Genomic DNA, 24,288 nt, shown 5'->3' on the forward strand with positions numbered 1-24,288 from the left:
GAGCAGTTAGATGTCAAAACTGCATTTCTTCATGGAGAGCTTGAAGAAGAAATTTACATGCTCCAACAAGAAGGTTTTGAAGAACAGGAAAAAGAGAACTTGGTTTGCAGGTTGAACAAATCTCTATATGGTCTCAAACAGGCGCCGAGGTGTTGGTATAAGAGATTTGATTCCTTCATTATAGGCCTTGGATATAACAGACATAGTTCAGATCCTTGTGTTTATTACAAGAGATTTGGTGATGTAGATTTTGTTATTTTGCTGTTGTATGTTGATGACATGTTGGTAGCAGTCCCCAACAAAGATCGTCTCACAAATTTAAAGGCACAGTTGGCTAGGGAGTTTGAAATGAAGGACTTGGGACCAACAAACAAGATTCTAGGGATGCAAATTCACCGAGACAAAAATAATAGGAAGATTTGGCTTTCTCAAAAGAACTACTTGAAAAAAATCTTGAGACGCTTCAAGATGCAAAATTGTAAGTCAATTTCTACCCCACTTCCTATTAATTTCAAGTTATCTTCAAGTATGAGTCCTAGCAATGAAGCAGAGAGGATGAAGATGTCTCGAGTACCGTATGCATCAGCAGTGGAAAGTTTAATGTTCGCCATGGTATGTACAAGAACTGACATTGCACAAGCAGTGAGAGTGGTTAGTCGATACATGACTAATCCTGATAGAGAGCATTGGAATACTGTTAAGAGGATCCTGAGATACATCAAGGTTACCTCAGATGTTGCAATGTGTTATGGAGAATCAGACTTTACTGTTAAAGGTTATGTTGATTTAGATTATGTAGGTGATCTTGATAAAAGCAAGTCCACCACAGGTTATATGTTTACTCTTGTTGGAGGAGCTGTAAGCTGGGTTTCAAAACTGCAATCTATCGTGGCTACATCTACGATGGAAGCAGAATATGTAGCAGCTACATAAGCTAGCAAAGAGGCAATATGGATGCAGATGTTACTGGAGGAACTCGGGCACAAACAAAAGAAGGTTGCTCTGTTTTGTGACCGTCAGAGCGCTTTGCATCTTGCAAAGAATCCAACATTTTATTCAAGGACAAAGCACATACGAGTTCAGTATCACTTCGTTCGTGAGAAGGTGAAAGAAGGCAGTGTGGATATTCAAAAAATTCACACTAATGACAACCTGGCAGATATGTTTACAAAGTCGATCAACAGTAATAAGTTCATATGGTGTCGATCTTCTATTGGCCTAGCAGAAACGTAACATTTCAATAATTTGGGTAGAAAGGATGGTGTGAAGACTTAATTGATTCTCAATTAAATCTTCAAGTGGGAGAATGAAAGAAAAAGAAGTCAGCAATTGCTGCTTCTTTTTGAAAAATGAAAGCAAAAGAAGTCAACAATTGTTGCTTCTTTTTTGTAAAAAGAAATAACGCGTAGAAAGGCTGTCAAAAGTTGGCAGGAAAAAATTAACGCGTAGAAAATTTTCACGCGTAATTTTTTTTTTACGCGTTTTTGTCTCCTATAAATAGAGGATCTCTTGCCCTCATTTAGATCCATCCCAGAAAGAGAGAGTAAAAATACAAAGAGAGTTATATACCAAGATAAATATTGTAGTCTTGAGTATCCTCTTTAATAGTTGTTCCTTTTACAAGAGAGAAGTGTTAATTATTGTTTTCTCCTTGTATTTGAGAGTAGTGTACTCCATATTTTAATAGTGAGATCCTTCTACCCCGTGGTTTTTCCCTTCTATCTGTTAGAAGGGTTTTCACGTAAAATTCTCGTGTCCAATTTATTTTCATATCAAACTTTAGTTGTGGTGCTTCCTCCCCAACAATTTCTTCATCATAAGCTTGATCAGAAAACTTGATTCATTGATTTTTTTTTTGAAGAGTAACAACTTATATTTGACTAATTAATTTTAAAAATACTTTTATCAATATTAGATCAACAATTTTGGAACGAACAAACTATCAAAAGTACTTTTATGAAGAAACTACATTTTTTCAACTTTTGGAAAATATTTTTTGCTACTTCAATAGTACTTATGTTTTTTCATAAAAACTTGGACAAACGTATAAATTTTCTAAAATGAATATTTTGTTTTTAAAAAATACTTTTAATTTCTCAAAAGCTTGATCAAACAATTATTTTTGCCAAACAAACTATAAATGAGATAAAATATAAAGGCTAAATATATTGATATCCCTTAAATTTGTTAGTAAATTTTATTTAAATAGTCAAACTATGCCATGCTCTAATTGAGCAAATGAAAACATGATTAAGAGCCCGTTTGGATTGGCTTTAAGTTGGTCAAAACCAATTTAAAACCCCTTTTCAGCTTTTGGACGTGTTTGCCTAATGCTAACTTTAAGTCAGAAAGTTCTTAAAGTCAGTCAAAAATGAAAAGTTGATTCCTAGAGCCCGTTTGGATGGGCTTAAAAAAAGTAACTTTTATGTATGAAGTGCTTTTAGAACTTTGAAGTGGTGAAAGTTATTTTTATAAATAAGCAGTTGAGTGTTTGAATAAAAGTGCTTATGATTTGGTACGAAAGAAATTCAAACTCAAGAGCTCTCACTACTTACCATTCCGGCATAATCATTTGGTCACTTAACACAAATTTTACTCAGCTGTGTTCTTTCTAGACTCGAGACAAATACTCCAAATTCATCAGTTGGCGTTCCCATTTTCTATTTGGCTTCCACAGAGAGTAACCAAACACAAAAAACAGAATTAACTATCTCTGCAATGCGTCCGCAGTTCAATCCCGGAACGGCCAGACCTTTCTGGCAAATGGGGTTCTCTAAGCGCCCCCGAAAAGTCTGCACGCGAAATTATTATCCTATGAGCACCAAGCCACCAAGTACTCTTCCCCCCTCTCTTTCTTTCTTACTTTCCTTTATCAAGGTTTAGGCAAATAACAAGAAATCATCCGGTTTCATTTGAAGTTTTTTTTTTTTTGTGTTTGAACAGGTGAAGAAGTGGAGAAGAGCATTTACACTGTTCTTACCCTGGACCGCTGGGGCTCACTCAATCATATGAGGTATAAAATGGCTTCACTGAGGCCAGTTCATGGGAAATTGGCTTTGAAATTCTTGAATTGGTTTATTAAACAACCTGGTTTGGAGTTCACTCATATTATTCATATGTATGGTATCACGACCCACATACTCGTTAGAGCTAGAATGCATGACTACGTTAAGTCAATTTTGGGGCATTTATCTGACATGGGTGTTGGGCCAAGTTCTGTCTTTGGTGCTCTTATGGATACATATCGTCTTTGCAGTTCAAACCCTTCTGTTTTTGATCTCTTAATTAGGGTTTATGTGAGAAAAGGTACAATTAAAGATGCTCTTCAGATATTCAATTTGATGAGTTCTCGAGCATTTAAACCGTCCATTTACACTTGCAATATGCTCCTAGCAGCAATGGGGAAGCAGCAAAATCCTGAGTCCATATGGTCATTTTTCAAAGAAATGCTTGCTAAACGTATTTGCCCAAATGTTGGTACATTCAATATACTTTTACAAGTTCTTTGTGCCAAAGGGAAGGTCCAGAGAGCAAATTGTTTGCTTGCAAAGATGGTAGAGAGTGGTTATAACCCTGATGTGGTTACTTATAATACTTTGCTTAATTGGTATTGCAAGAAGGGAAGGTATAAAGCAGCTTTAGAACTGATTGATTGCATGAATTCTAAGGGTCTTGAAGCTGATGTTTGTACATACAATATGTTTATAGATGATTTATGCAGGAAGAATCGGAGTGCTAAGGGATATTTAGTATTGAGGAAGATGAGGAAGAGATTGATTGTTCCAAATCATATTACCTATAATACCCTTATTAACGGGTTTGTGAAAGAGGGGAAGATTGACGCTGCAATGAAGATTTTTCATGAGATGTTGAATCTCAATCTTTCACCAAATTGTATCACTTTCAATGCTTTGATTGATGGGCAGTGTCGAGCAGGCAATCTTAAAGAGGCTCAAGAAATGCTGACTGAAATGGAAATAAGAGATCTACGGCCCAATGAAGTTAGTTATGGGGCTCTCTTGAATGGTTTCTGCAAGCATGGCATATTGGATTCTGCAAGAGATATCCTCAAGAAGATGAAGCTGAGCGGATTATCTCTCAATCAGCATGCATATACAATGTTATTAGAAGGGATATGCAAAACGGGGTCGCTAGGAGAAGTTGTACCATTACTTGAGGATATGTTTGAGAGTGGTATATGTCTTGATGTTGTTGCATATTCGGTACTTTTAAATGGATTTTGTAAAGCTGGAATGCTAAATACAGCAATGGAAATATTATGTAGGATGTACAAGTTTGGAGTTTTCCCAAATGATGTAGTATACTCTACTTTGATCTACAACTTTTGCAAACAACAGGATGTCCTAAAAGCAATGAGAGTCTATGCAATGATGCACAAAACAGGCCATAGTCCTGACGCTTTCATTTGCAACTCACTGATATCTTCTCTTTGTATAGGTGGAAGAGTAAGAGAGGCAGAGGATTTCATGAGTCACATGCATAAGATTGGTCTTGTTCCCAATTCTGCTGCGTTTACTTCTGTTATTGATTGCTATGGAAATGTAGGTGAAGGGTTAAAAGCATTATCCTGGTTTGACGAAATGATTAACTTGGGTAGACAGCCTAGCTTTTACACCTATGCAAGCTTACTAAAGGGAATATGCAGAGGAGGAAACCTTACAGAGGCGCTTGGATTATTTGATAGGCTCCGTGGAATTTCCTGTGCGACAGATGTTGTTGTCTACAACGTATTGCTGGGTGAGATCTGTAAGTCAGGCCACTTCCACATGGCATTAATCCTTATCGAAGAGATGGTTCAGATTAATGTGCTCCCTGATAGTCATACCTACACCAGTCTCCTAGCTGGCTTGTGTGGGAAGGATAAGTTGGTCACTGCAATTCTTCTGTTGGAAAGAGCATTGAGTAGAGGTGACCCCTCTTCAAACCGGGTCATGTATACATGTATTATTGATGGTCTTTTCAAGAGTGGTTTGCCTAAGGTTGCCAGTTACTTCTTTGATGAGATGACATGGAAAGGTCTTAGCCCAGATACTGTGGCACTGAATGTGGTGATGGATGGTTACTCAAAACATGGACAAATTGATAAGGTGAGTAGTATCTTTTCTGCAATGAGAGAAAGAAGTGAAATGCCTTCCTTGGCTACATATAATATTCTATTACGAGGCTATTCGAGACAGAAGAACATATCTGAGTGTTCTAAGTTATATCAGTCACTTAGAGAAAAAGGTTTCACTCCAGATAAATTAACATGCCATTATGTGACTCTTGGACTCTGTGAGTCGAGTCTGCTGGATATTGGGGTTAAATTTATGATAAAGATGATCTTGAGGGGAATAATGGCAGATAAATTCACATTCAACATGATTATCAATAAATATTGTGAAAGGGGTGAGATGAAGAAGGCCCTTGATCTTCTTTCTTTAATGACTACCTTAGGTGTTTCTCCTGATGGAGACACTTACAATTCGATATTTAAGGGACTGAAAAGAACATTGGACTTCCAAAATTCACATCATTTCTTGCATAAAATGATTGAAGAGGGTTTTGTCCCAGTTGACAGACAATACTGCAATTTAATCACTAGTATGTGTAAAGTTGGAGATGTAAAAGGAGCATTCAAACTAAAAGATGAAATGGAGTTATTAGGTGTTAGCTCTCGTACTATAGCTGAGGGTGCAATTATAAGGGGGCTTGTGCGTCGTGGGAAGATGGAGGAAGCAATGCTGGTACTTGAATGTATGCTACGGGTGCATCTGCTTCCAACTGTTGCCACATTCACAACTGTTATGCATGGACTTTGCAAAAGTTCTAAGTTTTGTGAGGCCTTAAAATTGAAAACTACAATGGAGCTTCATGGTGCAAAGCCAGATGTTATTGCTTACAATGTCCTCATAACTGGCCTTTGTGCTGGTGGTTATATTGATGATGCATATGATCTCTATGAGGAGCTGAAACAGAGGGGTATGTGTCCCAATATTACAACCTTCGCGGTTCTTCTCAATGCATTTTGGTCTGGGAATGATCTTGCAAAGGGTGAAAGTCTTCTAAATGATCTGCAAGAGAGAGGATTGGCAGGTGAATATTCAAATACCCAAGCATTCTCTGAAAGATTGACAATCATGAAGGAAAAGCTAAATGCTTTAAGAAAGAAGAAAAAGAAAAGAAGATAAGTATATTGCTATAGAAAGATAACAGTGGAAACATTTATCTAGCTTGCTGGAAATGATGTCTTCATGGGGGTCTCATGGGATTAAACTGGCTTCAATGGTTGAGACTTGAGATCAGGTCTATCTGAGACGCCTGTAACTGAAACTTTGGACACTTCTTCTATTTGAAGTGTATTTCTATGTTCGGTGTCCTTTAAGATATCTGTCCAACAAGGTGGATATGAGGATATTGCAGCTCATAAAGTGGTCAACTGTGTATCTGACACTGATCTGTCCGAATAGGTATTTGACATTTCTTGCTTTGTTTATTCTGTTTAATGCACTAGGACTATCTAGTAAGCTTCATCTTCAGTCGGGTCAATTAGTTTGTTTCTGCTGTCTGGTTGATATTGCTGGGCCTTTATGTTTGGACTCTTTACTTCTGCAGCTTACGTGCTCTACATTGAAGTGCATTTCGTTATCTAGCAAGACCACTAGAGTTGAAGTGTTGCAAATCACATTGAAGCTTGTTTCTTCAATATGTAAGTGTGTATATCCCTTGCATGTCTTTTTCCTCAATTTCAACAAGTATGCTATGGTTAAGAGCAGTATGTTTATATTTACCTTATATCAGAAAAAAGAAGAGAAGCAGTATGTTTGTGAAAATTCCTCTAGCTTGGCCAAGTGGGATAAAACTTTAACCTCAACATACAAGGATGAATTATGTGGATAGTGAATGTTAAGAATGATATAATAATGAGTGAAAGATAGTGGTTAGGGCAGAAAAGACTTCCCACCGTAGCTTCCATTCTTACAAACTCTCAGGTGAAATGGATTTACATATGATTGCTTCTGCTAGCGTTTGTAGTACCTGCATGGATACCTTTATATTTGTTTTCCTGGATTCTTTCAACATGCGACTTAGGGAAAAGACAATATCCTAATGATCTATGTTTATATTGATCCCTGTGGTGGAGAGATTTTTGCAAATATGCCTTTTATCTTGCCTTCCATCCTGGATATGTTAGGGATGTTTCTTGCCATGTTTTTGATTCACTTAATATGAGAAATCTACTTAACAAATATTTGCACATGTTATATCAAACTCTTGGTGAAGACCATTTAAAGAATCGATAACATTTCTATGGATACTTTAGTTGTTCAAAGGGATGCTGGAGATATGCATGTCTGTTTATGGATTGAAGTAGTGAATCCTCTTATATTATACAAGAAAACCATATACATGTGGCATATAAGAAGTGGTAAACCAACAACAAAACTTGGTTCTTCACAAATACCACCAATCATCCATACTGACTGGTTCTTCAAAAAAGAATACCGTACCGATTAACTTCAACTCGTTGGTGATGATGGTGAATCTGGTAACCATCTCCTGTATGGGATCATCGTCCTTCATGATAAACAACTCATAGTTTTATTCTGGACTTCTTACTTGTGTTGTTTCCTCATGACCAGTTTGGAGCGCATCCCAGATTTGCTCAGCATTTTAGCAAGGGGATACTCGGTTGCACTCATTAGGACCAAGGCCACATATCTTTTTGTCCTTGACATTTTTCTCTGTCATCCTGTAGTATAGAAGAATGAACTCTTAGGCTCGTTTGGGACATCTCCCTTCATTGGATAAGTGATCCTCTTATCACAATGTTTCACAACTTGTAATCATCTCCAGTCAGAAAATATTTCATTGTTGCTTTCCGCCAACTGTAATGTTGTCCATTGTACATGGTGGTCAAGTAGTAGACTGTCCTTCATTCATACCAAGTGGTGCACTCATCTTCAAGGATCTCTCAAGGTGTTAGCCTAGTATGTGAGAACTTTCTTTAATACCAATTATTAGTTTGGTGTACTCTAATGACGCAAGGGGTGATTGGGTCGTACCTAATTTTTGTCAACTCTTAAAATTTGCCTAACTCAACTATAAAACCTGGTTCTTATGAGTATTCAGTTCAAACAACTAAAACAGTTAAGTGCCTAATAATAAGAACACATGATTTAACGTGGAAAAACACTCGACTCAAATTGTGCAAAAATCACGACCAACTCCAGTAGGATTTAACTCCAAACTCCACTAACAAAGTGAGCCAAAAATTCAGATTACAAACCCTTGCAGTTTAAACTTAACTCTTAAGCCTTAAAATCAATAGTCATTCGGCCGCTATACTTCCCTCAAGCCACTTTGGTTTGAAACAATAGTAAAATGTTTCTAGCAACAAACAAACAACTAGTGTTGTCAAAGGCGTGCTTAAGCCCTGAAGCGAGGCCGAAAACGTGTTGAGTATTTTGTCTCGCCTAATGTGCGCTTCAGTCTTGTCATCAAGGTTCTAAGAGGCGACACTAACAATTGATATTTCACTTTATCGCAAATATTTTTCCAATTTTTTCGTTTATATATTTATCATTCATGCTTGTAATTATAGTCTTGGACTAAACATATATATATATTTATGTTTTTTCTCCCCTTGTGTCCTTTTCATTAAAGCTCACGCTCTATTTGCGCTTTGCGCTTAAAGCCCCCAACGAACCCCAGAGCTTTTTTTGCTTTTGATAACACTACAAACAACAACCTAACAATACTTCTGAATAAGTTGATGGTTATAACCAATGTTGTCAAAGACATGCTTAAGCCCTGAAGCGAGTCTCATGCCATGTTGAGTGCTTCAGTGGTGTCATCAAGACTTTAAGATAAACTTTTCCTTGCCAATGAGCGTCTCATGAGAAGGCAATACTAAGCAAATCGTATTTCACTTTATCATAATTATTTTTCAATTTTTTTGTCCATATATTTGTTATTCATGCTTATAATTATTAGTCTTGAACTAAATAAATATATTTGTATTTTTTCTCAACTTGCGACTTTTTTTTAATTAAAGCCCACACCTTATTTGCGCTTAAAACCCCAACGGACCTTGGAGTTTCTTTGCGCTTTTTGCTTTTGATAATACTGCTTACAACTCAAATCTTAATACAATTGAATTAGGATAGGACTCAATGTATAAAAATGACACGAGGACCAAAATCTTCAGCCTGGTTCTTCACATTCTCAAATGATCATTTTTGATACTTCCAGGAACGACAAGTTGCTTGAAAGCTCTAAACTGTTTCTCAATCTCTCAGTTTGTGTGAATGAGTGATTTCTGCATAGTTGTATATAGTATTTAAAAAATTTACATTAGTAAGCACATGAAAAAGAACTACTTATTTCGGAGATATTATGAAGTTAGGAAACCGAAATAAGCAACTTCTTTGCTTAGGCATCTTTTGGACTACCTTGATTTCTTCATCAGTATATATTTTTCTCTTTCTTTGGGAGCCAGGTCTTTCCTTTATCATCAGTGGTTGCTGGGATCTTTGGACCTTCTTCTAAAATATTCCATAGTTCTAGGTCCTCTCCAAGGATTCTCAAACTGTGTCTTACTAGAAATAACTCCAAGTTGGTGATCTTGTATATACAGAATATATTGCACGAAAAATAATGGAGAGGTACCCATATATTTTTCCTTAAATATCTCAACATGATATCTCAAACACAGACACAACTATTCAACTCGTTACACATAAACATCAAGGACCTAGTTCTTATCACAATTCCTTCACAAAGTACATTGTGTTTGTTAAACATCAAAAGACATCAATACTCAACAGTAGACATTTCTCTTTCCAGCTTGCAAAGATCCCCTGGGGTGCCTTCCTTCCTTCTCGAGCTCACACATTTGTTTACCATCAATGCTGAGTCTAAATTTATCTTCCTTCCACAAACGCGTTCTGGGTTATTAAAAATGGAGTTTTCCAGAACCTTCTTTAGTCTATTGGTGAGCATTTTAGTGATAATGATACAAATACTTTCCTCTAGACTAATAAATATGTAAAGTTAATTGCCTCCTTCTCCTTAGGTATTCTGTAAATGGAGGAAGTGTTGAACTCTTCTCAAATTTTCCAGAATCATGGAAGTCCTTCATATCTCAATGAGTTTGCCTTCCATCATCTTCCAGCATTAAACATCAGGCTAGGAGCTTTTTCTCCTCTGTAGCTGTCCCCAACTTTCTTCTTCTCTTCTTCCTAGCTCTCTCTTTCAAGCCATTCCCCCGCCCCTTCTTTATCTGGCTAAAAACTGACCTCCCAGATTAGTTCTCCATGTGACTTCCTCCCGATATAGTTGTGAATAGAAACTCACCACATCTTTCGTAATCTCACTCTCTCCCACATTAACTATTATTGTAGATTCAATGAAGTCCCTCGTTCTATTTGCTACTACTTTGTCTGTAAAAGAACCATGTATGTGGAGTCCCCCTTCTTCAACTATGAACCCTTCAATTTTTTTCTTACAAGTCTCTTGAGCTATAGCTGTCATTACCCTTTTTTTAAATCTCCTCCCTAAATTTTTTCCCTCTCCCTTCTCTCTAACTCTATGTTACTCGGATACAGGTGTAGATCTAGAGGTCAGATTCTTCATCACATAAATTTTAGAATCTTGTGTTATGGATAGGAGTGTGGGTACGAGTGTTGGGCTATGTAAGAAGTCCCACATTGGTAGAAGGATGAGAAATTAGTCTCCTTATATGGACTTGGACAAACCTCTCCTCATGAGCTAGCTTTTGGGGTTGAGTTAGGCCTATGTGCTATATCTTTACATGCTATTAGAGCCAGGTTTATCCCAATTTGTTGTTCACAGATGTTAGGCCCCCATTTATAAGTGTTCATGCTCCAATTGAGGTCTGGGCATGTGGGGGAGTGTTAAGAAGTCCTACATTGGTAGAGGGATGGGATATTGGTCTCGTTATACGGACTTGGACAAACCTGCCCTCATGACCTAGCTTTTGGGGTCGAGTTAGACGTAGGTGCTATATCTTTACAAGCTATAACTAATAAATGTATATTCTAACATATATTAGTGTATACTTATAAACCTTTATTGTTGAAGTGCCGAAAATTAACTACAATAAAAAATAAATAAAAGAAAAGGTAATTTTTAGTGATGTATTTGTGAGTACAATTCCGTTACTCTGTTGATTCTTCTCTCTAAACTTTTCCAAGATTTGAGGGCCTTCGATAGCTTACTTCTCGAATTATTGGATGATTTGGATCTCCTAGAGATGTATTCCAATTCCAGGAATGTTAGTGCTCCGTTACTTCAGAAAGATCTCTGGGAAGAACTACATCGATCACTCCTTGGAAGAACGATGTAGTAGATGTTGTAGCTTTCTAGAATGCTTGCTCCAATGCTTGTTGAATTTTTTTCAAAATTCCCTTGAAAGTCATGTTTATCCCCTATTTATAGTTGTAGGGGGTGGACAAGGTTGCTTATGATTGGCCAAAAGTTGTCATTTTGCCACTTGGCAGATTGTGATTGGTTCATGAATTTGACTGGAACTACCACATAATTTGGATACGTGGCGTCATCTTGTTGGTCTTAGATGCCTAGTCATTGTGACACGTGACATGGGTTTGGGCTTCAAGGTGTAATGGACCTGGGACTTGAATTTATTAAAATGGACTAATTAATTTGTAAAGTCCAAACTAATTAATCAACCCAAAATGAACATGAATTAAATACAAAATTTTGTTTGAATTTAACCCAATAGAATTTATACGTCTACAAATGCCCCTTGCTTCGAGATCTGTCGACGTGTAGGATTACCAAAACTTGACAACGAGACTTGAAGTATTCATGAATGTGTTTTCATTTTTGAGACTTCTAAAGTACTTGTTTCTTGTTGTCGCATTCTAGCTAGACCACTTTTTGAGAGTTGTTTACTATTAAAATTCTTCTGTACATTTTCACCGGGTGAAAGTACTTCATCAAAGTGGCAAATGACTTCTTGTAGTGATCCTAAATAATAATTTATTTCTTTTTTTTTTAAAAAAAGAATTCTCAGGCTCAACAACAATGTGACCCCTCAATATGAATTTAAAATAGAAGGATCCTTATTGAGTGATCACATTACCTTAAAGTGACCTTCTGTTGTAAGGAATCAGAAAAAAACAATAATTTTGGTTAGAACTTTTGAACCAAAAAAAAGAAGAAAGAATATTAACTTTGCTTTGGTATTTAAAAGGGATCAAAATTTTCTTTAAAGAGATCTTTCTCAATATGGTAAATTTTCCATTGATGAACCAGTCAGGGATTCTCCTCTCCCAATTCCACCACAACTTGCCTTGTATACAAATGAGAATTTTCACAAGAACTTCTACATAAACTTCTCCATTGTTCAAAAGATTCATCAAAGAATTCATAATTTGTAAAGATTCATCAAAGAATTCTACATAAGCTTCTCCATTTCACACGAATATGTTTAACTGCTAAGCTGCAACATCACTTGGTTTTATCGAATCGAAAGACATAGCCTCCACCATGTCTCAAAAACTTAGAGCAAAAGTAATCAAAGTAACTTTAAAGAAAGTTTAGCAGTAACCCGTTTCTGATGGTCCAGATTTATGCGTCGATAGTGTAAAATTCATATTTCATTATCGAAAAATCGAAATCACAAGCCGTTTGATTTTTTCGAAACTAGAAACATGGAACTATAGCAAGGATTCGCAACCAAATTCCTCCTACATTGCTACACTTTTGCTTTTTAATATTGAACTCAACTTCAGATATTTTCGTCTTTTGATTTCTCCAATTTGCATTTTTCACCAAGGTAACTCTCTGTTTATTGTTATTAGTTCTTTTTACAACGTTTTTTCTCTCTTTGTTCCTAGCAATGATGTGTGTCAACGCCCATGAGATGCCATACCTTTGTCTTGAGATCATGGACAATAAACAAAATTCACATTCCAAGGCTCTCATCTTGAAAGTTCATCCTCTAGTGATTGGCATCTTCCCGCTTGTTAGAAAGCCGCTGGACATTCTCATCCATCTCACAGAATTGTCGACGACATAAACAAAAGACATCATGTACAACTTCTTGAGTAAAGTTATGACTGGAAAAATTCTCCTCTTGAAGTCCACCCATCAAAATGTTGTTATTTCTAGACCTCCTCGCCGTGATGAGAACCTTAGCAGTTGGTGTGTTCCTTCTTCCGGTTTTGGCAAGGTTCGCGACACGTCTGGATATTGGGAATGGGTAGAAGATGTGCTTGCCCACAAGGAGGCTTTGGACCGCAACAAGATTTATGATGCTATCTTTGCTTCGATGTTCACATATGACCATGATGAGAATGTGCTCCAGGTCTTTTGTGAAAATTGGCATCCATCCACCAATACCAACACAATTTCTACTTTCATTGGAGAGTTATCCCAATCTTTGTGGGACTTGAGAATCATCGGAGGCCTTCCTGTTCACGGGACTTTCTATGATGAAGTTGTTCCCTCAGCTAAGGAGTTGACGCATGTAGACGACCAAAAGGAAGCCTTTCCTCCCTAGAAGTTGCTCATACTTGTTTTCGGCATTCTATCGACTTACAAAAGGTGTCATCGATGAAGTCTCCTTTCGTGATTGGACCAAGTTTTGCTTCCGAGGACCAAAAAAAAATGCTGAGCCTTCACAAAAGTTATCTAAGAATCGAACGTAGCCAAGGATTAATCATGATCCTTCAGGAAATATTGACAGACATAGGTTTTTTACCACGAACCAAAGAGGAGAATGCCTCTTTTATCGAGCTAGGCGTGGAAGAATCATAGAAAGATGAGACTTATTTGGTAGCTTTTCTTGCATGTTGGTTCTGTAAATTCGTGCTTCCCAATAAGAAGGCTGATTGTGTTCGTGCTAGCGTCTTCAAAGTTGCAAGCTTGATAGCTCATGGCGAAAAATTTTCTTTGGCGGTTCCGTTCCTTGCAAGTATCTATCGCGATAACTTGCGAGCATCAACAAGGTCAAAATGTTTCACCATCTTTTCGCTAGAAATCTTCCACATTTGCACTCCTCGTTGCGAACGGTTCACATGATAATAGGTTTTAAAATACTCACCAATTCATCCATATCTATATCGATTCTATATATAACTAAAAGGAAGAAAGTCTAGCCTAGGATTATGCGAAGTGACAGTGTAGTATCAAGACATGTGGTATTTTTAGGACAAATTAGTTAAGTTAGTTAATAATTAATGAACTTTTAAATTTTTACAGGTTTTTTAATAAATTCAAATTTTACTATCACTTTAGTTTTTTTACTTTTTTTTGGTTATTGTAATTATCTACAGTTTTTTAAATATAAATTCAAATTTTAACTGTACTAACATCACCTGCACACTTGCATGTTCTACCCCTATTTCCCATTTTTCCATTGATCACGCACATACTAAAGATGTTATTTTAAAATATAAAACTATATGATTTTAGTTTATTTCTCTCTTCAAAGGAAACAACAAATGAAAAGGATAAAATAAGAAAAATACAAAAAAGAATAATAACTTACCAAAAGCAATACCAAAGACCACGTCTCCCTAATTTTTCATTCCCCGTTTCCCTTATGCACTAAATATATGGGGCATAAGCATAGAAAGAGGTTTTTTTTTTAAAAAAACAGAGAGAATATTTGGTCTTTTGTGTGTTTGTTTATGTTGAATTAGAATAATTGAGTATATTTTTGTTAGGATAAAAAATTATATTAGATACTTGCAAGGACCGGAACCGCCAAAGAAACCAATCAACCTTTTTGTTGGGAAGCATGAATTTACAGAACCAACATGCAAGAAAAGCTGCCAAATAAGTCTCATCTCTCAGTGATTCTTCCATGCTTAGCTCGATAAAAGGGGCATTCTCCTTTTCGGTTTGTGGTAAAAAACTCATGTCAATATTCCTTGAAGGATCATGATTCATCCTTGGCTTTGCCCGATTCTTAGACAACTTTCGTGAAGGCTCAACATATTCTTACGGTCCTCGAAACCAGAACTTGGTCCAATAACGAAAGGAGACTTCATTAATGACACCTTTTGTAAGCCGGTAGAATGCCAAAAACAAGTATGAGCAACTTCTAGGGAGGAAAGGCTTCCCATGGTCGTCTACATGTGTCAACTCCTTAGCTTAGGGAACAACTTCGTCATAGGAAGTCCCGTGAATAGGAAGGACTCAGATGGTTCTCAAGTCCCACAAAGATAGGGATAACTCTCCAATGAAAGTAGAAACTGTGTTGGTGGATTGAATTAATTTTCACAAAAGGCCTGGAGCACATTCTCATTATGTTCATATGTGAACATCAAAGCAAAGATAATATCATAAGTCTTGTTGTGGTCCAAAGCCTCCTAGCTGCGGGCAAGCATATCTTCTACCCATTTCCAATATTCAGATGTTTAGTGAACCTCGCCAAAATTGGAAGGAGGAACACGCCAATTGCTAAGGTTCTCATCACGGCGAGGAGGACTAGATGCAACAACATTTTGATGGGTGGAGACTTTTTCAGTCATAACTTGCTCGAGAAGTTAGACATGACATCCGTCGTTTCTGTCGTTGACAATTCCGTGAGATGGATGGGAATGCCCAATGGCTTTCTAACAAGCGGGAAGACGCCAATCACCGGAAGATGAACTTTCAAGATGAGAGCTTTGGCATGTGAATTTGTTTTATTATCCATGATCTCAAGGCAAGGGTATGACGTCTTACGGTCATCGAAACACGTTATTGCTGGGAATAAAGAGAGAAAAATGTTGGTAAAAAAGAAAATATACAGGGAGTTACCTTTATGAAAACGTAAATTAGAAAAATCAAAAGACGAAAAAATCCGACGTTGAGTTTAATATTAAAAAACAAAACTGTAGCAATGCAGTAGGAATTTGGTTGCAATTCTTTGCTACGTTATAGTTCCATGTTTCTAGTTTTCGAAAAATCAAACAGCTTGCGATTTTGATTTTTCTGCAATGAGATATGAATTTTACACTACAGATGCGCAAATCTGGACCATCAAAACGGGTTACTGCTAAACAAACTTTAAAGTTACCTATGAAAGTAGGAGTATTTTTGCTCTAACTTTTTGAGACACGATGGAGGCTACGTCTCTTGATTTGATAAAGCCAAGTGGTGTCGCAGCTTAACAGTTAAACTCAATCAGGCAATTTTTCTTTACAACTTCCGAATTTTTTGATGAAAGTCTTTTGTGCATTGAAGAAGCTTATATAGAGATTCTTGTGAATGATTTCCAATCCTTGCACAAGGAATGCTAATGTGAAATTGGAAGAAGAAAATTTGATTTCACCGCCCATTTTTGAAATCACATCAACATGGTAAGGATGAACCAACGACTTAACGAAAGAAGAACGCCTTGATTTAGAACATGTGAAGTGTTTATGTGATCTCTAGATTTGGTTATGTATTGAAGCGAATCTTTAAAGGAGTTTTCTTTCATGGTATTTGAATAAAATCTCTGGCAAGATACTAATTTCCTAGCAGCTGGTTCATTAATTGGAAAAAATACCATATTGAAGGAGATTTCTTTGGTAGAGATTCTGATTCTTGGAGTATCGATTTATTTTTATACCATGGCATGAATTATTAAATAATGCTTGTACTTTGATTAGAAATCAATCGTATGGAAAGTAGTATAAGCTTTACTACCTAGCAAAGGGCACAACTTCTAGCTAGAGTTTGGTCCAACGTGCAATAGACCTAAGGAAAACATGAAGTTGGTAATTTTTCATGTTTAGCTAAGAAAAGCGATCAATTTTACATCATAATTGAAAAAAAATAAAAATTAAGAACACTACAAGAAGTCATTTGTCACTTTGATGAAGTACTTTCACCCAGTGAAAATGTACAGAAGAATTTTAACGGTAGACGACTCTCAAGAAGTGGCCTAGCTAGAATGCGACAACAAGAAACAAGTACTTTTGAAGTCTCAAAAAATGAAAACACATTCATGAATACTTCAAGTCTCGTCGTCAAGTTTCGGCAAGCCTACATGTCGACAAGTCTGAAAGTAAGGGACATTTGTAGACATATAAATTTTATTGGATTAAATTCATATGATATTTGGGTTGAATTATAAATTTGGGCTTTACAAATAAATAAGTCCATTTTATTAAATTCAAGACCAAGGTCCATTTCACCTTGAAGCCCAAACCCATGGCACGTGTCACAGTGACTAGGCATCCAAGACCAATAAGATGACGCCATACGAAATTTGGAATAAATCCATGTGAGTTGATTAATTAATTTGGACTTTACACATTAATAGTCCATTTTAATAAATTCAAGTCCAAGGTTTATTACACCTTGAAGCCCAAATCCATGCCATGTTTCATGGTGACTAGGCATCCAAAATCAACAAGATGACGCCATGTGTCCAAATGATGTGGTAGTCCCAGTCAAATTGAAGAACCAATCACAATCTGCCAAGTGTCAAAATGACATCTTTTGGCCAATCATAAGCAACCTTGTCCATCCCTTACAACTATAAATAGGGGATAAACATGACATTCAAGGGCATTTTGAAAATACTTCAACAAGCATTCAAGAAGCCTTGGAGAAAACCATAACATCAAGTACATAGTGCTTTGAAAGAGTGATCAATGGAGTTCTTCCCGAAGATCAACCTGAAACGACAATGTGTAGCCTCACGCTCTTGTAGATCAAATACATCTCAAGGAGATATGGACCATCTACATTCGAGAAACACGCTACTAGCGACCCTCGAATCACAAAAAAATATAAGGAGAAAAGAATCAAGAGAACAACAAAGTTGTACTCACAAGATTCATCAATAAAAAATCACATTTTATTTATTTTGATTGCAGTTAAGTTTCAACGCTACGAAAATTTATTGCGAACAAATTTTGGCACGCCTAGTGGGATCAATTTTGTTGTTCATCTCTTCTTCCTACAAATTCAACTATTGCAATGGCCTTTAAAAAGACGAACAATGCTTTGTGCAAGGACTCTACTACTGCCACATTTGTTGAGCTCAGTCATTCTAGTCCCATCACTCAATGCAAGTTTAAGACTAGTGGTTTGGATGGATCTGAATGCTTCACCTCTTTGGAAATAGCGAAAAAGATCACATCTCAGATGACAGTTGAAACTGCAACCCCTGGGGCAATCTCGCATCCATGTTTGAGGAACTTTTTCAAACTGGCTTCAACTTTGGCAAATCTAAGAATTCAACGGATTCTCCAATTTCAACAAAAGTTAACGCCTTGATGGTTGACGCAACTCACATGTATGTGAAGTTTGCAATGATGGAGCAACCCATTGAAGAAGCTTGTTGATGACAAAAATCTTTGTATTGCCCAACTTATGAGTAAGTTAGATCTCTACAACCCTAGAGAGAAGTCAGAATCTAACTCCGCAAGAGAAAGTTGATTTTGATTCTCCCACCAAACCAGTTGACTCTCAATGCGCAAAGCGTGCTACTTCAGTGGCCACTCTAACAATTCAACAACTACAAGACATGTTGCAAACACCATCAAAGCTTAATATGGTGGCCCACCACAAAGTTCCTTAGGATACTCAAAGTCGTATTCTAATCGAATTGAGGGCTTACCGATGCCAATTGGATATCAACCACCAAAGTTGTAACAATTTGATGGGAGGGGAAATCCAAAGCAACACATTGCCTATTTTATTGAGACTTGTAGCAGTGCTGGTACACATGGTGATCTTCTTATCAAGCAGTTTGTTCGTTCTTTAAAAGATAACATCTTTAATTAGTATACAAACTTGGAGCCTGAATCAATTGATTGTTGGAAGCAACTTGAAAATCAATTTCTCAATTGTTTTTACAGTACCCAACGTACAGTGAGCATGATGGAATTGACAAACACAAAACAAAGGAAGGATGAGCCCATAGTGGACTACATCAATCGTTGGCGAATGTTGAGCTTAGATTGCAAGGATCAACTTTCTGAAGCTTCTGTAGTTGAAATTTGTATACAAGGAATGCACTATGGCCTTGTATATATCCTTCAAGGAATTAAGCCTCGAACTTTTGAAGAATTAGCTACGCGTGCTCATGACATAGAGTTGACCATTGCAAGTCATGGAAAGGCATCATTTGTCTTTGATCCAAGAAAAGAAGCTACAAAATTCAAGGAGTTGTTAAGAGTACCAAACTTAGGAATCCATGGAGGTAATCACGACTTCCACGAAGGCCTCCACAAGACAAAAGTTGAAAGAGAAAGCTGCAAATCAACAAACGCGAGAAGTAGGTGTATCCCTTTTCAAACTCTAACGTTCCTGCGATTCTTGATGAGCTGCTAACCAAGGAAGTCATTGAACTCCCTCAGTCAAAGCGACCCGAAGAATCCAACAAAGTCGGCGATCCTAAATGTTGAAAATTTCATTGCATTGTCGGTGAACACACCACAAAATGTTTCATCCCGAAGGAAAAGATCATGACATTGGTACAAGATGGAAAGATCATTATAGATGATGGTGAGACAGCTGATACAAACCATGCTAGTGCCAAACTTGACCATAAGAAGGGTTCGATTTCAGAAGCTCTACGACCTATGCGCCGCCCTAAGGCATCACTAAAAATAGAAAAAGAAATCATCATACCACAGTTTGGGAGCGTTGGACCAATTGAAGTTTCCGCCTCGAAGAAAATAACAAACACATCCAAGGTAGATGACTTCTCCAATGAAAAGAATGGTGACACTTGGACTTTGGTCGCTCGCAAAAGACAAAAGAATCAAGGGACTTCTAAACTGCAATTTTCGATAGTCAACACAAGATCAAGTGCAAATCAACTTCAACTATACGAAAGCGTAAAATCCAACACTAAATCGAAATGCAATAATGCTTCATCACAATGGGTTAGAAGAAAAGTTACATTGATGGAATTCTTCCCTAAAATGCTCCTTGATGCACGAGCCTAAACTGCAAGTTGAAACACTCCTCGACGCACGAGCATAAACTGCATGTTACTCCTGGCCTGCACGAGTTTAAACTGTGAACAATCTAAGAAAAAGAGACTCATTTTTCTAAACTAAGTTATGACTTGTTCCTCTTCATTGAGGTATGAAGGAAACTTAAGAGTGTTATTCTAAGTTCGATCACATGAGGTAAAAAAAAAGAGAGGTCCATGACATTGCTTGATCATCACAATGACTCGTTGAAGTGGCATAGATAGCACGTGAACTAGATATTTCTTCGCCAAATGTGCCACAGATGCGTTAAGGAGAAGAGTCAAGCACGACAAAGTCTGATCTGACTTCAAATGCATATCTGTACAAATCTGTAAAGGTTTTGATCATGATTTTTACACATTGCAGTTCTTGGAGTCCTCTTCGCAACGAAAAAAGCGTCTCATGATTCAGAGGCTCCTACGCCGAGTTATGAATTTTCTACCACTGTCGCTCGAAGCTGCAAAATTGACCATCGAATTGTGGAATTAATCTGAGCTGATTACAAATGCATATCTGCACAGATCCGTAAAGGTTTTGAGCATGATTTTTACACGTATTGCAGTCTTTAGAGTCCTCTTCGCAACGAAAAAAGCGGCTCATGATTCAGAGGCTCCTACAATGAGTTATGAATTTTCTACCGCAGCCACTCAAAGCTGCGAAACTGACCATCGGATTTTGGAATTAATCTGAGCTGACTTCAAATGCATATCTGTACAAATCCGTAAAGGTTTGACCATGATTTTTACATGTATTGCAGTCCTTGGAGTCCTCTTCTCAACAAAAAAAGCGGCTCATGATTCAGAGGCTCCTACGCCGAGTTATGGATTTTCTACCAACGACGCGCAAAGCTGAAGAGTCTAAGCACAACAGATTCTGAGTTGACTTCGAATACACAGCTGTGCAAATCTATTAAGGCTTCAACTTGAGAAAGCATCAACCACTTTATGCTTCACTGCCCTTTTGCAACACACTTTTGGAACATGTTCCTAGTGCTTTTGGTTATAAGTTGGTCCATGCCCTTCAATATCAGAGATGCCTACACTAGTTAGAGCTCCACGGAAGTTAGAAAATCCATCAGGAAAATCTGGATCATGATCCCAGCTTGTATTTTTTGGGTTATTTAGAATGAAAGAAACAGGAGATTTTTTGATAGAGTTTTAACTCCAATTTGTAAGCTTAAGGCTAGTTGTTTGGTTACCTTTTTAGCTGGGCTAACTATAAGCTTTTTGTTCTTACTGAGCTGACAGACCCCCCTTTTGTATCTTTGCATCTACTGGATGCCTTAATGAAATCTCACTTCATCAAAAAAAATAAATGTATGTTTGACAATTAATTGAAGTTATTAAATTAAAGCTAGTATAATTAAATTCTTTGTAAACACTTGATATTTTATTCAAAAATTATCTCATATAGTAGCAAAGTATTCTAGTACTTTATGTGAGTGTATATATGACATAAACCCAAAATCAAACTCAATCAATTATTAACCTATACTTCTTAGGCAAAGGTGTAGTTAAAGCACCCAAGTTAGGTTGACCAAATCTAGTTCGGATCCCACATCCACACCCAGATTGTGTTGGATCGACAAGGATTTTGAAGGATCTGAGTAACATAGCTCTGGCTCCTTCAATTTATGTATTAAGTACTCCTTTTTTGTCTTGACCTTCATAAGACTTCCATGCTCCATCTGATGTTCCGCAGAAACTTCAACTTTTTTGCCATTTGAAATAACTGTCTGCCCTGCACTTGGTAGCTTCCCCACCACCGTGTTGCCTTCTCTCTGAAATCCGCTGGCCCTCAGCCACATGTTTTCAAAACCTTAATCTTCACCTGCTACAATCCAGCATGATCATGCTCACACTTGGCTGGCGATCTGAGGCAAGTCCTAGTTGGAGGATGATCATTTCCAGGTTCAACTCCTCTTAAGAAGATGAGCAACATAGCTCTGGCTCCTCAATTCATGTATTAATTATTTTTTTGTCTCGACTCTCGATCTTCATAAGACTTCCATGCTCCATCTTTTGATGTTCCCTCAGAAACTTCAACTTTTTTTGCCATTTGTAATAACTGTCTGCCCTGCACCTGGTAGCTTCCCCACCATCATGTCACCTTCTCTCTAAAATCTGCCAGCCCTCAGCCACATGTTTTCAAACCCTTAATTGGTTGGCATTCTTCTTCACCTGCTACAATCCTGAGCATGATCATGGTCACGCTTGGCAGTTTATCCGAGGCAAGTGTGGGCTGGAGGATTTGGATCATTTCTTGGTTCAACTCCTCCCAAGCAGTTGATACGAGGAATCTGTCTAACCTTAATCTCAATCTTGAGTCCTCTAACTTGACAGTGTAAATCTAGGAATGGAAGATCAATAAGAAAATTGCTATCAACAAATTCTGAGAATTCCTCCTTTACTCTTGAAATCACCCTAGGAGATATATACGTGTTTGCATGTAGGAGATTGATAGTTTTTATTATTAAATTTCTGCAGAATTATTTTGGGATGAAAAGCATTAGTAGGAGGATAGTGTAAGCCATCACGATGAGTTCAGCTAACTCAAATTTTGTATCCGTTGATGTTTACTAAAAGAGTTCTCTGAAAGAAAGGGTCCAAACTAGGTAAGCTTGATTTTCCTAAGCAATATTTGCATTAATCCTGCTGATAAGGTTGTCAGGAGGCCAATTGTGAAAAATAGACAAGAGTGCCCCTTGAACTCTCCTAGTCACTTCAGCATTACTGACTAGAAGTAACATACCTGATGCTTTAGCTTCTTAGTTCCTTCTGTAGTTTTCAGAATTAGCACGATCCATATAAAAGCAAGATGCAATAGTTTAGCTACAAATGTTGTCCATCTTCGAGTCTAGGAATATGCTGAATATTCTTGTAATGATTTGGTTTATGCAGGTAGTGTTCCCTGGAAAAATATGAACAAATCCTGCCTCAACCTAACTTTCTGAAGAAGAGATAAGGTATTGTCTCAAATGTTGATCATAATCCTATTCAATTATATCTTTTACCCTTTTTGGTTATTTGTTGGAAACTAAAGTCAGGAATAGCTTTCAGAAATCAAGTGCCTTGCTTCTAGGCGATGGTGATCAGGTATTTGACAGTTAATTGACCTGATATGTCTACTTGTGACAAGTTTTTTCTTGTCACTTCTTTCTCAACACCTCCCTCAAAAATTAAAAGGCCGGAATCATATGAAATGATGTGTATGGATCATCAGGAAACCATCTATGGACTCAAATTGCCTTTGGAGACTGCATTCTCCAGATTTTTTGAAACCAGTTTATAACATATTTCCTCTTTAAGTTGGTCTTTTCTTCATATCCAAACAACGTTTTAAGAACTGTGAATTTCCTCTGTTCTTAAGGGTTGTCACTCTGCTTTTACCTTGGACTGGGTGAAGTCTCGGAGTATTAGATGCTAGAAGTACTGATCCTAAAGGTGATCATTTATGTTCATCAATTCCAGCTTGTACTCCACTTGCTGGAACTCAGTAGCAGATGACTTCTTCTCCAACAGTTTTCTGAGGCCTCATCATATCCACAGACTCACAATAAAGCATCTCCCTGATATACGCTGTACCACAACATCTTTAACATGTGGACCTAATAAAGAAGGCAGCCAGAGATGATGTTGTGGATCATCTACTTGCGGCCAGTATCTGAATCAACCAGAGGAGTCTGGCAGAGAGATGGAATTTGCAGCGCTCAAATCATTAGCTCCTTTTCTTTCTGTAGCAGAAGATTGGCTTCTTGTTCCCATGGCAGAGAAAAGATGCAACTACTAGCTGAATACGTATCTATATTGCTAGTGATGATGGTGGATGACAATATTGATTAACAATGGCTATTGATCCGTGGTAGTTGCTGGTGGACGATAGTAGTAAATGATAGAAATAGTGAATGATAATGATAATTGGTGATGTATAATCATCGCTGATGGTGGTAATCATTGGTGGTGATTTATGATTATAATAGTGGTTGGTAGTGTTGATTGTAAATAGTGGCTAATGATGGTAACAACTTAATGTGCTGATAGCGATTGTGGTGGTAGTTGATAATAGCGGTCAGCTTTGTTGGTTAGCACATAGCAGTGAAAGTGGAAGTCTTCATGGATTGTCATCTTTATAGAAATCTTTTAATAGACATCTTAATATTAAATGATAAATTTTGTTATAGATCTTAATTATTTACATATATTCAGACCCGTTATATGATTGTACAATTTTAAAAAAAAACAAATGCACGTAATGATTAAGGGGTCATTTGGCCATGTAATTTGGACTTCAAATTTGAAGTTTTAATTTGAATTTGTGCTTTGTT

General features: G+C 37.2%; 1 protein-coding gene across 8 annotated transcripts; it reads left to right on the forward strand.

The window, feature by feature from the left end:
• The first annotated feature begins 2,577 nt into the window (after positions 1 to 2,577).
• LOC129870101 (pentatricopeptide repeat-containing protein At5g55840) lies at positions 2,578 to 24,141 on the forward strand. 8 transcript variants are annotated; one of them, XM_055944701.1, is made up of 6 exons: positions 2,578 to 2,833; positions 2,944 to 6,470; positions 6,616 to 6,709; positions 22,865 to 22,929; positions 23,007 to 23,059; positions 23,334 to 24,141. In XM_055944701.1, the coding sequence occupies exons 1-2, from the start codon at positions 2,719 to 2,721 to the stop codon at positions 6,189 to 6,191; spliced, it is 3,363 nt and encodes a 1,120-aa protein (XP_055800676.1). In that variant the 5' UTR covers positions 2,578 to 2,718; the 3' UTR covers positions 6,192 to 6,470; positions 6,616 to 6,709; positions 22,865 to 22,929; positions 23,007 to 23,059; positions 23,334 to 24,141. The 8 variants fall into 8 exon arrangements, with proteins under 8 accessions (XP_055800676.1, XP_055800677.1, XP_055800678.1 ...); XM_055944702.1 differs by having other exon boundaries at positions 23,017 to 23,059; XM_055944703.1 differs by having other exon boundaries at positions 23,024 to 23,059.
• Positions 24,142 to 24,288: the final 147 nt, after the last annotated feature.

Source organism: Solanum dulcamara, chromosome 10 (genome assembly GCF_947179165.1).
Source record: "Solanum dulcamara chromosome 10, daSolDulc1.2, whole genome shotgun sequence".
Lineage (NCBI taxonomy): Eukaryota > Viridiplantae > Streptophyta > Magnoliopsida > Solanales > Solanaceae > Solanum > Solanum dulcamara.